We start from the raw sequence: 16,346 nt of genomic DNA on the forward strand, positions 1-16,346 counted from the left end.
TTTCATGTGGACTTTAGGTGAGCTTTTAGTCTTTAATGAAACCACAATTCATGTGTGTAATACACTGAAATTTATACTGTTTGTAACCCTTTCAGTGAAGAAGGGGTCCTGACCTGACGGCTGTATGGAAAAAGGTTCAGGTTAGCTGTAATTCTGATTCACATTTAAGGCAAAATAATGACCTATAATCTAATATTTATATTTGTGAAATTAAAGGAGAGCACTGGATCAACAGATCAACAACTATTTTGTTAATCGATTCATCATTTCGAGTCATTTTTAAGAAAAATTGCTCAAATTCTCTGATTCCAGCTTCTTAAATGTGAATATTTTCTGGTTTCTTTAGTCCTCTGTGAGAGAAGACGTTTTAAGTTGCTACTTGGAAACATTAATTGACATTTTTCATCATTTTCTGACATTTTACAGACCAAACAACTAATTGATTAGTTAAGAAAACAATAGACCGATTAATCAATCATGAATATGATCGATCGCAGCCCTAGATAAGATCTCAAAAGAGTTAACTGAGAGGAGCAGACATTGTTTATGTTTTTATCTCATTATTTAGCTGCTGTGAAGACTTTCTAAGCATCTCTTAAAGCACGTTGGTAAAGTTTCTGAAGGTGTTTCTACTCACAGGGTTGACGTCCTTCTTGCCCTTGTGTGAGGAGGCGATGACGGCCAGGTACTGAATCACCTTCTTGGTGTTTTCTGTCTTCCCGGCTCCAGACTCACCTCTGGGAGACGTGATGGGAAGAGACGAGACGAGGAACAGAGAAGAGACACAATCAGTTTTAACTCATCAGGACTGTATGAAGGAAAGTATGTTTTTATTCTTAACTGTAGCTGGTATGTATAGTCAATTAGGGCTGAAACAATTAGTTTAATAATCAGTGAGTCAATTGACAGAATAATAAGCAACAATTTTGATATTTGATTAATTGTTGAATCACACAGAAAACTAAATCTTTATTTTTCTGTTTGTCTTGTTTTTAACAAACATCCTTCATGTTGAATTGCATGTATAGGATAACACTTTTAGTGTCTTGGTGTGTTTTTATTGTGTTTATGTTTCATGTTTTTGTGTTTTTATGCTACAAAAAGAATTTCTGAGCTGAACTGAATTTATTTTATAAGCAACCACTCAAATGTGAATATTTGATGGTTTTGGACGCCTGATTAAACACTTTCTTAGTCAGTTTGAGCTTTAGGAAACTGTTCATGGGGACTGTACACTATTTTCTGCCATTTTATAAACCAAACAACTAATCACTTATAATTAGCAGATTAATTGATACATAAATCCATTTACATCGTCACATTGTGGGGATTCGCCTCCCCTTTTGGAGACAACGGTTCAGGTTATGGTTAAAAGACAAGTTCACAATTTTCCCAAATGAACATTAAACCTGTTTTTCTTGCTGTAATCATTCCTCTTACTGACCATTAGAAGATCCCTTCATAATGCACTTATAATGGAAGTGATGGAGGACAAATGGAACTAAAAGTTTATCTGAAGCTAATATGAAGCTTCAGCGTCCAAATGAGTCAAATCAAGTAGATATCTTTCAACGTTACAGTCTTTTTGTTACTATACTTCCACCTGCAGCTCAACAGGGAAACGATGCTAAAAAGACTGTAAGATATCCACTTGATATGACTAACTCAGACTGCTGAAGCCTCATATAAGCTTCACAGAGACTTTTAAATGTCTGTGTGGACACACTGTGGATTTTGGCCTCCATCACTTAAACTGAAAACACATTTGAAGGATCTTTTAATATCCAGTATGAACTAGGTCTTCAGGGAATGAATGTAAGTCAATGCAATGTCCCTTCAAATGATGGAGACAAGTTTGTGTGAGTGTGATCACATGTGTGGTTCAGTGTGATGGAAAAAAAAAAAGGTTAAATATTGTATGTTTTGACTCACGTGCAGAGAATAGACTGATCCTCACGGTCTGTGGAGAGAGAGAGAGAGAGAGAGAGAGAGGGAGGGAGGGATGTTAAAAGGGGGAAATAATGTGAAATGTTGACTGAGCCGAACTCCTTAGTTGAAGCCAAGCCGAACAGACCAAACATGAACTCTGAGGCGGTGCCACTTCACGCGGACACGATAGCAAAAACCGGCTCTGAGATCTGGTTCTCAGCGGGAGATTAGTCTCCATCACTCATATCAAGCTAAAAATAGCAGGTGGATGCGGGGGCTCCGTCGCTGTAATCTTGTCTCACTGCTCCATGTATGGCCATCCTGGAGCTGAATGGAAAGTACGGAGTTGGTCTGAGGTCACCGGTGGACCATCCGGAGACGAGACAGCACGCTCCGAGGCTTCAGTCGGGGCTCCTCACTGCCACCGCTCGACTTTTAGTTTGTAACTGTGTGTTTGCTGTTTCATAAAGTGCTGTGAGAGACTGCAACATACAAAATACCACCGTTACATACAACAAACTGGGATTTTGGAGGCATATTGTGCTATAATGTGACTGTTTGTCCTTAAAATAGTAGATAGATGAAGCAGCAGCAGCAGCAGTCTGTTACAAACCAACAAGTACTCTACTTACTTTTAATATCACTGTTGGGTTACTGGATTTATTTCAACCCAGTGTTGCATCAGAATCAGAAAAATCAGAAAAAGAAGATGCATAAAACAACATCAAAATATACAAGTTAAGAGAAAATACAAGTATCACAAGTCAAGTAATCAGTAAATAATGTAAAATAGAACATAAATATATAAAATATATCGCTATATTGACCCACGCTGGGTCAGTCTGTGATTTTTTGGGGCATTTGTGCAGTCATCCGACAGCTGATAGTGGAGAAACAGACAGGAAACAAAGGTTTAAAGGTGACGTCCAATCAGGGACGTTGCAGTTATACGCTGTAACCAATCAGCTGCCACTGAGCTCCAAACCCAGTGACTGTTAGTGTTTTTGGAACTTTATTGTCGAAAATGGTGGAAAATTGTCCTCAACTTCAAAACGATTAAAGACAACTGACGAGACAAGACAAGTGATGATAAACTCACAACAACATATAACATATATGATGAATATGGAGTTAAAGAGAAAACATGTAATTAAAAAAATAATAATAATAATAAGGGCCGAGTCAGTCAGGTGATATGAGGTATTGTCTTTGTGTTGCATCTAAAGGAATGTAAGAAACCTTCAGTTGAAGCACCGTGTTCATGTATCAATAAGACAAACTGGAGCATCATCTAGCGAGGGGCCCTCAGCTGTAAATTCAGTAGCTTGATAGGAACGACGCCAAGATGTCTGACATGTTGACATCTCCGTATCATAACTCCACTGATAATGGAAAACATATGTATGAGGTATAAAAGATCCCAGCTCAAGTTGGTTTGTTGTCTTCATTGTATCTGCATGTGACAGAAACCCTGATTCAACTTATGCTTCTCTGTGTGTCTCACTCTATTCAGATAATCAGAAATACATCAGGAACACAGAGCTCACTCTGCAGAGAGTTTTAATGCTTACTTGTGTGAAATCGAATCAACATCAAGTGTTCGATTCACCCAAATAACATAAAAATATATTTTATCATTTACCTCCAGTCAGTGCTGAGATTTGGTTGGTGGTTTGCAGCTTGTGTGAACTGGGATTTTTTCTTACATTTAACTCTCAGTCAACTTCTACATAGAAAAACTACATCATCCTCTCACCTGCCTGCTTTTCCCTGTCAGCAGCTTCTAGTCTTCATTAGTAAAGTTACACTAACATAACCCTGGTTCCGTGCTGTGAACTAGAGCCCAGATAATTGCAGATATATCAGTGTACATGTTGTATATCGATGGCCAAAGCGCAAAACCTCCCATCTGAAAAATGCACTTTTTTGAGAAAACAAAAAAAACTTGTGGTTTTCTTGCAGAATACTATTTGTTTGGGTATCCTTAACAAATAGCATTCTGCAAGAAAACAACAAGTTTTCTCAAAAAAGTGCATTTTGCAGATGGGAGTTTTTGCTCTTCGGCCATCGATGCATCATGTTTGTCCACCAGTTGCAAAGAAAACAACTTTAAGGGAACCTTTTAAATCCTGTATCAGTCAGGCTGATCTGTGAACACTGTTAATTAAATTCCATTCAGCTCTACTGTATCGGTGTGAAGGCAGAAATGTCAAATCAGAGAGCAGATAAAACCAAAAGTAGCTGCTGTAGTAAAAGTCAGAAACTGGGTGAACTGACCCTTTAATCCTCAATCTCACATTTAAACCACTTTCCATTAAAAAAAAGCTGTTAATTCTATAATGAAATCAGCTGTGAAGAAACTCAACAATATATTGATCGGTCAGTACAGTCACCTTGCATCATGTTCCTGTAGGCGTTGTCTGTGATGGAGTAGATGTGTGGCGGCACCTCGTGACGCTTCTTGCCTTTATACATCTCAATGATCTTCTCAGAGTAGATCGGCAGCATCTTGTAGGGATTCACCACCACGCAGAACAGACCGGAGTACGTCTGGGAAGAAGAATCCTGCATTATTTTACATCGTCAGCTCGTGTGTTGAGTTTTGCTGCTTGTGACCACCTGACGCCTTCATTAGGGCTGCAACTTATGATTATTTTTTATTATTGATGAATTGTTTAGTCAATAAAACTTAACTCTGTCAAAGGTGATGTCTTATTTGTCCTTTTTTTTGACCCCCAAAATATTAAATTTACAGTCATGTAAAACCAGGAATAGCAACAAATGTTTCATTTCTGCTTGAAAACTTACTTAGATGATTATTCGATTATCAGAATAGTTGCACTAATCGTTGCTAAGCAGTTTGAAAAAAAACAACAAACAACATGACAGAACGCCATAACAGCAGGATCAGCTGCTCATGTTGCTGTTATAATACTCATGATAACTCATCATGATGTGTTTTATTATGTGTTTATAATAATATGAACAGAAGTTGACAGAATGTGGACATTTAAAACATGCACGCATTTCTTGTATTTTACATTTTTAACTGTTTTGACTTGTATATATGATTTTAAATCTTTTTTATACATTCTGTGTTTGGTGTTGTCTTTGTTTTGTGTGTTGTTCTGCGTTTGTACTGCTGCAAACAAATTGACCTTTGGGGTCAATAAAGTTATTGACTGTTTAATATTTGGGTATAAAGTTTGAATTCATGTTGGTAAATCAGCTTCCAGACCAACAAAGCCAAAGATCATCTGGTTTATTGATCGTTGGTGAAGAATGTAAATAATGTTAATAATTAATAACCTTCATCAAGTTCAACATCAGAGCAACAAAAAAAACAAAGTATTCACATGGAAACTGCTGATTTTGTGTCGTTCATGTGTTTAGAAGCATTCAGCTACATATTATAGATTAGATTGTTCTGGCTACAATAATTATGATTAACGATATTATCCTGATAATCATCAGAATATTCTTATGAACATCCTTTTTAGAGAAAAACAAACAAGGACACATTCAGACTCTCACCAACATTAATAAAAAGGATCCAACCTGATGTACAAACATTCACGTTCTTACAGCCATGATGACGAAGGACTGGAGAGATGAAGGTTAACGTCAATTCAACATCAGTCAGTACGTTAACGAGCTTCATCAAGTCTCTCATATGAGGAGATTCATGATTATACCAATAATGGGAATTCACCACAATAAAATGATCTTGAGTGTTTTTATCCTGATGTAAGATAAAATCTTATTCATCCATAGATTGAACATTGTTTAATATATTAATCTGTATCTGTGAAATCTACATTGAACTATTCTGTTATTTTCGGTCTTCTGCACGTTATATATCATTCACTCCCACTGCTACATATTAATTTTGCACATATTGTAAAAAAAACATTGTGTTTATAGGTATATATATACTATTTATATATATATATATATATATATATATATATATATATATATATATATATATATATATATATTTCTCGTAACTATAATGCAGTTTTTCCTTTTTTATTTCTTCCTTTAGTGCTACTTTTATAATTAGGACCATTAATAACTGCAGTCAGCTGATATTTAGCTGTCTTTATATCTGGATTCTTTATCTTTATTTGTTTTTTTTAAGTGATTTCTCAGACACTTACTATACAACTTCTTGAGTTCTTTATTTTTATTCTATTTTTTAAAAATTTATTTATTTTTTATTTTATTTAATTCTAACTTGTGGCAGATGTTTTTACTCTATGTATGATTTTATGGTCTTATTTTCAACTGTTGTTCCTGTGAAGCACTTTGTGAATTTCATTTCTGTGAAAGGAGCTACACTAAATAAACTTATTATTATTGTATATACGTCACATGACTGAAGACAAAGATGCTTTAATTCTCATTTCACTGCGACTTTAACTGATACAGACGGAGCTGCACTGACAAAACAATTAATAAACTTATATAGAAATATAATAAAAAACTGTGTGTGTGTTTACGTCAAGATCCAAAGAGCCAAACTCACCTTTTATTTATTTATTTAAATTTTTTCTTAATCAAAAGTATTACTATTATTATTGTTGTGTTTTTTGTTCATTTTCCCCTTTACTGTGGGGGTGTTTGAGTTTTTTGGGGTTTTTTTTAGAAGTAACTACTGTCCAGGATCATAACTAACAAATAAAGAGTATTTTTAATGTAATTAATAGTAAATAATCTTTGCAACATCTGAGAGAATCAGAACTTTATAAAACATCTGAATGTTTTTGCTTCATAAAGAGACATTTTTTCCTCTTTTCACTGTATCGTCTCAATAACCAACATAAAACTCCATGAACGTAAATCTGCATTAATTCATCTTCATAAAACTCATTATTGCATGAAATGTATATCCTGAAAACTCTTCAGCCGGTTATTGTTGCTTTTTTTAATCTCTGTTAACGTTGCCATGAATAGAAACATAATTAGTTTACTTTCTGGGACTCTGCGTCATCTTCCAGCTCATATTCAGAGTTCAGGGTATGACTTTCTTTATTTTGGGCCGCTTAAAGACTCTCTGCTCATATATGGAGCGAAGGGACACGACTTATTATCTCCCGGCGATCTTCATGGCAGTTCTGTATTAGATACATAAGCTTGGATTTTAATTTTACATCCCGTACCTTATTAGACTTTGTAAGACTGACTGAAATAATAAAAAACATAAGCCGTTGATCCTCCCAGTACATCCTGAGTCTCTGAACACAGTCCTTAAACAACTCGCTGGGGTTTAACAGGGAGTCTGTGGTCACCTGTTGACCTCCACTCTGATGCTGTTCTCTTCATATTTAGGCTGAAATGTTGACGTTTTTTCCCACAGACAGTCAGTTTTTATTTTTGGCAGAAGAACACTGGGTCCATCGTACTGTAGTGTCATCTGTGCTATCCTCAGCCTTTGGTTTGTATGTCAATAAGCACTTTACGGGATTAAAAAAGCAGGTTTCACAGTAAAGAGATGTTCAGAAGGACTTGATGTTGAATTGAAAGTTCATATTTCATATTTTCTGTTCAAAGATAAAAACACTTTGCGGCTGATTTTACACCTACTTTCCCCAGAAGTTAAATGTTTAAACAGTTTTTTCTGCAGTCTGTGGTGATAAATCCTTTAAAAATGCACATTAAAATATACATAACATGAGCCCAAGATGCAATTTTCACAAGCATCATTCTCTTTATTTGACCTGAATCTCTCTGAAGTCTTTTAGTAAATAAGCAGAATTTGACTGTTTGGTCCCTAAAATGGGATTTTCCACCCGTACTGCTGCTCGGTTCCCACACCTTATTGGCTCGTATGCAACGGGACTTGTCACAGACTCAACCGGCCTTTTGAGTTCATCTTCCTCTATTTTCAAAAAATCATGCGGCGTTCAACGGAACCAACCGACCGACCCCGTTACCTAGGCAGTGACGTCACCAGCTAGATATAGCTAGTGACGTCATCTGTGTTTTTAACAGCTTTTTACAATCAAATTTTAGGTTTGTATGTTCCATAACTCCTTCAGAGAGGCTGTTTGAGGGTTTAGACTTGGTTTAAGGGTTAAGGTCAGGTGTAGGTTTAGGTTTAGGGAAGCCAATATGTCAGTAAGGGGGCTCACATATATATATATATATATTGGCGTGTGTGTGTGTGTGTGTGTGTGTGTGTGTGTGTGTGTGTGTGTGTGTTGCTCACGTAGATCAGGCTGGAGAAGTATCTCTCTCGCAGGTTGTTGAGGACGGAGGCCTCGTTGAGGAAGGTGAGGGCGGCCATGTCTTCCACCTTGCTGAACTTGGGCGGGTTCATCTTCTGGATGTCGTCCTTGTTCACCTTCGTCTTCTGACCGTTGGAGAACTCCACCAGCACCTGCAGCCAGAAACCACCTTCCTAATAAATCCTCCTGTGTACAATAACATCACTTAATAAATATGTCCTGATATCAAGCAGCTCTGTGAGATGTTGATATGTTGTGGGATTAAGAAGCAACAGTTTAACAGTTTATCTGTATATAACTTTATGCCAATTTATGCCTGTTTACATCTACATCTTTAAATCTTTAAACTATATCCAGTTCCTCTGTTTCTAATAATCCACATGTGTACATGTAGCTGGACGATGAGCTGAAGGAAAAGTGATTAAACGCAGATTAAAGTCAGATTTCTTTCAGATTATCAGACATTCAGTCTAAGCACATAAATAAAATGTGTGTGACTCTGGTTGGTTAAAACAGGATCAGTCGGTGTGTGAAGATGCACTGATGTAACCCAACCCGGTTATTTTCAGCTTCCTGCAGATGTGATTTTTTTTTTAACAGGATTAGAGAATAACTGAAGCACAGCTGTATTTCTGCTGGTGATTTCTCGGCCATGTAGACACTTAACCTCTTAATGGTTTTCTCAGTCGTTCAGTAGAGCACGTTTTGAGTCATAATATCTTGTTGGTAAGTTAATTATGCCCAACTCAATTTACGCCCCAAAACATCTCCAGAATCATGTGGATTTCCTACCAGAAAGTTAAAATAACCCCCAGCATGCATCATGTTTATTTTGGAGGTAATCCTATCATTTTTATTAAATAAGTTTCAAAGGGATTATTAAACAGATCTAAATGCCTAAAAATGTTTGATGACTTTGTAATAATCAGTTAAAATGTCTGTTAGAGATAAAGGTGCTAACGTTTGTTTTTTTGTTTGTTTTTCATTTTTAACCAAAACTTAAAAATTGCAAAGTTTTCTGATCATAAAACGGTTGTAAATGTGATGAATCAAACATAATTATTCTGAAATCATTGCATTAGTTTGATTTTTTGTGCATTTTTTTAGAAGTTTCAATGAAAATATGGTTATTAATTATTATTATTCTGGCAATAATGATCCAATAAAGCCAAGTACGATAATCTGATCACTTTATTTTACTTTAATGGAGACAAATTTATGCAGATTGATCAACTCAAGTGTCATAATTAAAAAAAACTGTGTGGTCGATTGAAACATATTAAAATATGTCGCCCAGATGAACTCTGGGTAGGACCATTAAAGAGTTAAAATACGTCATGTGACTACAGCATCATCGTCTGACAGCGATGACATCATCAGGCGTGCATTACCTCGTCACCCTTCTCCTCCTTGATGCTGGCCGGCTCGAAGCCCTCCCTCTCCGACGGCACCCACACCATCTTCTTGGCGGCCCAGTCGGCCTGCGCCACCCCGCTGTTGCGAAAGTCGTTTCCCGTGAAGAGGAACTTGCTGTCGTCGGCTTGGTCGGCCATGTTGGAAATATCACCGTCGGCGGTTGAATCAACCTGAGGCTCGCGGGCGGCGGAGTCGGTCACCGGTGGTTCAGAGGCGGTCGAGCTGACGTCTGGATCGTCACTGGCGACAGGGTCGGCCTCTGGTGCGTCGATGGGAGCGGAGTTGACCTCTGACCTTTGTTTGACCTCTGGCCTGTTGACACCACACACAGCAGAAATCAAATAATGAAAACTGTGACTAGGACTAGTTTTTCAATTAAATGAAATAATAAATAAGGAAAAATGACATTTTTTCCTTGAAAATGACTTATTCCTTTAATAAAACAGTTGCCAATTAATCCTCTATCGATTGATTAATTATTGCAGCTTCACTGTGAACGACGTCACTCTTCTCACTGGTAAAACAGTCACTTATCCAACATGTCAAAGCCTAAAAATTAACACAACTACAGCAGCCGGTTGCAGCAGTCTTGTTATTAATAAGTGCAGATTTACACTAAATCACTAAATTAAAACCACACAAACTAGTTCCTACGTAGAGATGAGTTGTTACATCTACATATCTGACCTGACGTCTGTTAGCTTAACATAATCTGATAATTCCCTCTCACTGTAAACTGCATCAATATTACTAATAATACAACACACATATTTATCCAGGTATGCAGATCAAGTCACAAAGGATTGACAGTTAAGTTTATTTTATCCTTTTTTTATCCTAAAATGGTTATTTTTGGAAGTTATGTTACAGCTCTACAGATATCTCCTGACACCCAATTTACACATTAAAGTCTTTACTAGATGTGACATTTATTAATGATTCAACCTGATTTAGTGAATCACTAGTTTGAAACTAACTTATCAGTTACTAAGACCCTCAGAAGGACTTAAAGCACAAACTTAGTGATGGATTTACGAGCAGCTGGTGCAGCACAGATGTGATATTTCACTTGCCGTGTAGGATATACAGTCCATGTTGAGTTACTGTTAACCTCGTTAACTTCAAAGGACACTCCGTGACGTGGTCTACCACTTTCATACATTTCAGTGACTCACAAGAGACAGAATCATTAAAACAGTGGTCAACATCGAAGCGACAGATGCTGAGATATCCTCATTTTTAATCCTCAGTATGAGTCAAGCTCCAAAAAAGAAAAACACTGGATCCTACATTTCCCACAATGCAACACACAGCATCATTTGATTGAACTTCCCTGCTTGAGGAATCTTCAAATCACATCTTTCAAACTCCACTCCTCCAGTTTGCAACACTTTGTTTGACTTTCTGTTAAACATTTTAAAGTCCCAAGCCCTACCCTGATGACATCACTATGACATCATCAGGGTTATTTACTCTTATAGCCTTTAGAGAGAGTCCTAGAGACAGTCCTCCAGAGCCACAAAAGATGTGACACGGCTGTTTTCACAGGCTAGACAACTGCTCGTCATGATGAGTTGACTAAGATTAATATGTAAACTCGTGTCCCTTTAAAGTCGAATAAGAAAAATATTGAGGAAATTTACTAAAAATTATGTCAAAATCTACAACAAACAAACAAACATTATCAATTTGGAAAAAATCTGGAATCAAAATGCGAAAAAAATGCAACATTTTACAGTCGATATAATTTAAACTTAAAACTTGTTTACAGATAAAGCTGCAACTATTAGTCGATTAACCAATAAATTGATCAACAGTCAATTAACGTCTGATTCATCGTTTTGAGCCATTTTAACAAAAAAAAAAAAGAAAAAAATTTAAAAATTCTCTTGATTCCAGTTTCCTAAATGTGAATATTCTCAGGTTTCTTTAGTCCTTTATGACAGTAAACTGAATATTTTTGGGTTGTGGATAAAACATTTTATGTTGCATCTTGGGTTTTAAGAAACAGTGATCGACATCTGTTACCCTTTTCTGACTTTTTATAGACCAAACAACTAATTGACTAATCAAGAAAATAATCAACAGATTAATTGATAATGAAAATAATCATTAGTTGCAGCCGTAATTACAAATCTTAAGTATCTTTGTAACTTTAAGTGCCTAAATAAGCAACAATCAGTGTTAAAGTTTGGGAAATAAAAACATCTGATAAAAGAGTTTAACAGTCAAAACTCTGAGTGGTTTTTATCAGATTTGATTGACGGCGACTTAAAGGACAAGTTCACAGTTTTTCCAGTGTGTCTTAAACCAGCAGTCAGGTGTCCATAGTAACAGTGAAAGAGGTTTTCCTCGCTGTAATCATTCCTCCTGTTCATACTGGATATTAAAAGATCCTTCAAATGTGCTTTCAATGGAAGTGATGGAGGCCAAAATCCACAGTGTGTCCACACAGTCATTTAAAAGTCTCTTTGAAGCTTATAAGAGGCTTCAGCAGTCTGAGTTAGTCATATCAAGTGGATATCTGACACATTTACAGTCTTTTTAGCATCAAATTCCCTCTTTGTGTTTCCTCGGACAGTGTTTCCCTGTTGAGCTGCAGGTGGAAGTATAGTAACAAAAAGAGGGACTTTGGCACTAAAAAGACTGTAACATTCATATTAGCTTCAGATAAACATTTAAATACATTTTTGCACAGAAGGAGGACTGTGGATTTTGTCCTCCATCACTTCCATTGTAAGGTCATTATGAAGGGATCTTCTAATGGTCAGTATGAACAGGAGGAATGATTACAGCAAGAAAAACAGCTTTCACTTGTTTTAAGACTGACATGAAAAATTGTGAACCCGTCTCCTTCAAGCAAACATCTCCACACCTGTCATCACATTTTAACACCAAAAACAGTTCTGAATGTAAAGAACACAAAGTAAAACACAGCATCAAGCAGAGGAGGACAAAACATCAGTTCACAATCAAAAGATTTGTTAACCTTTCCGTGCAGATAACTTCAAGCTCTTTCTCGATCCCTCATCACACAGAAGACTCAGTCAAACAGGTGCATTCACTCACGGTTTTCTTCTCCTTCTGAGGCTCAAACTGCTGCCTTCGCATCCACACAGAACATTTACATTTTCACAGAAGTGCCTGACAGATTACTGCTGATAACGCTACATTTCCCTAAGTTTGCATTCAGCTACTTACTCACTTATTCCTGTCTCTGCCTCTGCGTGCGGGTCACAAGGCAGCGCTGTCTGCTTTGACCTCCCATTGAAGAGCAGGCAATAAAACATGAAAAGCAGCACACAGATAACCCCTATAATCAAACAACTCAGCTGCCATGCTGGAATGCCCATGTTTGGCTAACCCCTTTGCTCCTGGTAGCTTGGTAGCCCAAAGAGGGATGCTAGGGACTTAGCAGTCATGATACCTTATAAGGTGCAGCTCATGTGTCCAGCCAAGCTTACCGTTTACACCAAAATGGTGACATGTCACAAGGTGCGTCCATGTGTGGCCGTCGGCGCACAGAGCAGAGCAGGTAGCAGAAATATCAATATCCAGCATCTAACTTACACTTCAGCCCTGTTTACAGGGACATTTAATGCTTCAAGTGATGTAAAGTGAGTCAACAGACCATATATTTGATTAAAATATCAATCCTTACACACTTTAATAGAGTCTGAATGATGCAGCAGACCACTGATATTGAATTAAACTCTTTATAATATCAATTTATTACTCTTCAGTGCCAAATAATGACACATCTCAGTGTGTTTTGGTTTTAAGAGTAACAGATATATGACTTTTAGCTCCTAACAGGCTACTTTTTAGTTTTTCTATGAAGATATTTTGCACTTTTCTACAATTTTAAGAGATTTTGTATTAATATTATGAGGATATTTCAGCAGAAGTCCCTGCATGTTACTAGTAAAAGTCTGAATTAAAGCTGCACAGTTTAAATTTGTCTGTTTGAATTAAAAATAATCAAAATAAAAACAGTCTTCATACTCACTCTGCAGTGTTTCAGTCCTCAGTGCAGGATGCAGGCTGAACTCCAGGGAAATGAGAATATCATGACAGGTAGATTAAATGATGATGATGATGATGCAGTCCTTCCTCCTCCACACTATTTAAACAGGCCCGCGACACCTGGGGGTGGAGCAGTGCGTCCGACCCGCCTCCTCTCCAAAGTCGGCAGCAGTGCAGGAGTGATGTCCATGAGGGAGAGGAGGTGTAATTACTCTGCCTTCATATTATAACCTTGTAGGAAGAGAGGTGAACTATTATGGAATGAGTGTGTGTTTGTATTTGTATTAGAGCTGCAACTAACATTATTCTAATGATCAATTTATCATTTTATTTATGAAATGTAAGTTATATTTTGTTTGTTTTGTCTGATAAACAGTCCAAAATCCAAAGATATTTATTCTGCTCTCAAAGCAACAACATCACAGAAAAGTTGCAACAAGCTATTTTTATATTTTTTCATTGAAATATGACTAAAACAATTAAAATAGTTAAATTTTCTGTTAATCGACTAATCAATTAATCGACTAATTGTTGCCGTTTTTCTCAAGTTAGGTACAATTTTAAGGTACTTGTATTTTTCTTGAGTATTGCCAGCTGCCTGTTTCAACTCACTCTGCTACATTTCAGAGGAGAATATTAGTTTTGCACATTTAATGTGCTTAAATGCATATTTCACCAATTAAAGCCTTATATGACTGTCCCACGTTTCAAACCACAACTTTCCAAAATTGGACGATGAAAAATTGACTGAAACCTGATTTAACGACTGAAACTTCTAAAATAAAAATACATATATATATATATGTACATCATATTATATCATATTTCAAATACCTGACATCACCCTCAGTGTCAATCAACATATTTGGAAATTGTGATGACGTCATCATAAGACAAACAGCAGTACACATGAAGTACTGGTGTGTAACAGGAAACGTCATGTTGATGATTCCTTCCATGTTTTGTTGATTTTCCTCTTTAAAAAAACGTTTAAAAAGTTGAATTCATAATAAAACACCCCTCTGACGTCAGGAGTTTTACTGCTATTTGACCTGTATGACCTCTATGTTAACTGGAGTTAATTGTAAGTTGACTAGAATAAAACATATGAAACATGTTTTCACCATGTTTTAGCATATTTCAATTACATCACACTCCAGGTGTAATTTAATAGCAGCCCTATTAATTAGCATTTGTTAGATGAGATATATGCATTTGAGTTTAGCTGTTTGGTCATGCTGGCTCGCCGTAGTCTAGTTTCCATGGTGACCAAACCAAACAAAAACGTTCACCGCTCATTTCTTTCGCTGTTTATTTGTAGTTAATATCCCGTATAATTATTTCCAGTCATGTCTGCCCAGCCAGAGGAGGAGTTGGATCAGTTCTTCACCGTGTTTGACGGCTCCTCTCCGGAGGACGTGTCCCACGCCCGGCAGCTGTGGAGCTCCTTGTCCCTGCTGCCGCCGCAGGAGTCCCGGCTGGTGTCGGCGGATATCCACCAGCGGCTCCCGGTGTCCCGACCGCAGCCGAGCAGCAACGGCCCCAATACCTCCGCCCCGCAGCCGCCGAGCGCCCCCGCTGCCCGGCAGAGACAAGAGGAGAGGAGGCGGTATCTGTCCATGGCCGACCAGAGGAGGGAGATCCTGGCTCTGCTGAAGAGGCAGAGGGAGCAGCGGATCCAGAAGGAGCTGCTGTCGGTGGCCTTTAAACCGAAGATGAAGATCAGCAGAGAACTGAAAACACAAAAAACATCAGACTTTGAGACGGACAGAGAGCTGGTCAGACAGCTGCACTAGACTAATAAACCTTTCACAGGTTTATGGTACATATGTAGAACCAAATTCATGTTGAGCATGTCATGGAGACTGGTTCAGTTTATTCATAATATTATAATATATTTATAAAATACAACACATCAGACTTTGTCAAGCAGAACAATAAAGTCCATCAGTTATTTCCATCAGTGTCTCTGTGTATGTTGTTCAGGTCTTGCAGAACAGGTGAGGATGCTGAACAGGTCTGTAGTATTTAATACAATTAAAACTTCCTAATAGCAGCAGTCTAATCAGGAAATGCACATTCTAGTTATATTATTATATATGACATCATTAGATTATCAATAGTGAAGCATCAGTGTTAGAGCAGCATGTTACTGTTGTAGCTGCTGGAGGTGGAGCTAGTTTACACTACTTTATATACAGTTAGCTAGTTTAGTCCAGTGGTTCCCAACCTAGGGGTCGGGGCCCCTCCAAAGGGTCAGCAGATAAATCTGAGGGGTCGTGAGATGATTAATGGGAGAGGAAAGAAGAAAAAACAAAGTTCTGATACACAAATCTGTTTTCAGTTTTTGGACTTTTTCTCTAATCTTTGATTTTTGCTGAAATATTGGATCATTTGAACATTTATTGAAATGAAAGCATGTGAGAAGTTTAGAGGGAAAAATCACTATTTGGTGGAGCTGTTAACAACTCATAGACATGTGAAATGTGACCCCGACTACACACTGCTTTTTGTAAGACGTCAAAAGCCAAAAAAGGTTGGAAACCACTGGTTTCATCTTTAACAATGTGTTGTATTTTAAAAGCTTGTTATATTATCCATTGTGTCAAATCTTCATCTGAAAAGTAACTAAAGCTGTCAAATAAATGTAGTGGAGTAGAAAGTACAATATTTCCCTCTGAAATGTAGTGGAGTGGAAGTATAAAGCATTTAAATTACACACAGTCAGCTCATACATTGTTA

The 16,346-nt window shown here is 37.3% G+C and overlaps 2 protein-coding genes across 4 annotated transcripts in view; one reads left to right on the plus strand and one right to left on the minus strand.

Moving 5' to 3' along the window:
* LOC121884439 (myosin-11-like) overlaps positions 1–9,912 on the minus strand; it is a 39,603-nt gene extending 29,691 nt beyond the window's left edge. For 2 of the 3 annotated variants that reach the window (XM_042393243.1, XM_042393244.1), the window contains exons 1-5: positions 9,554–9,803; positions 8,144–8,314; positions 4,323–4,479; positions 1,933–1,960; positions 638–737 (exon numbers count right to left, since the gene is read on the minus strand). In XM_042393243.1, coding sequence (XP_042249177.1) covers positions 638–737; positions 1,933–1,960; positions 4,323–4,479; positions 8,144–8,314; positions 9,554–9,715 — 618 coding nt within the window. In that variant the 5' untranslated portion in view covers positions 9,716–9,803. Of the gene's footprint in view, positions 1–637; positions 738–1,932; positions 1,961–4,322; positions 4,480–8,143; positions 8,315–9,553 lie in introns of all 3 variants that reach the window. The other variant, XM_042393245.1, reaches the window with a different exon arrangement.
* A 4,585-nt stretch (positions 9,913–14,497) lies between these two features.
* On the plus strand, positions 14,498–15,564 carry hoatz (HOATZ cilia and flagella associated protein). The gene has a single exon (XM_042393420.1). The coding sequence runs from the start codon at positions 14,954–14,956 to the stop codon at positions 15,398–15,400; it is 447 nt and encodes a 148-aa protein (XP_042249354.1). The 5' UTR covers positions 14,498–14,953; the 3' UTR covers positions 15,401–15,564.
* The last annotated feature ends 782 nt before the right edge of the window (positions 15,565–16,346 follow it).

This window comes from Thunnus maccoyii, chromosome 18 (genome assembly GCF_910596095.1).
Source record: "Thunnus maccoyii chromosome 18, fThuMac1.1, whole genome shotgun sequence".
NCBI classification, from domain to species: domain Eukaryota; kingdom Metazoa; phylum Chordata; class Actinopteri; order Scombriformes; family Scombridae; genus Thunnus; species Thunnus maccoyii.

Bases quoted from the DNA above. Each gene is read 5' to 3' on its own strand.
- hoatz (XM_042393420.1), top strand. From the start codon at position 14,954: ATGTCTGCCCAGCCAGAGGAGGAGTTGGATCAGTTCTTCACCGTGTTT.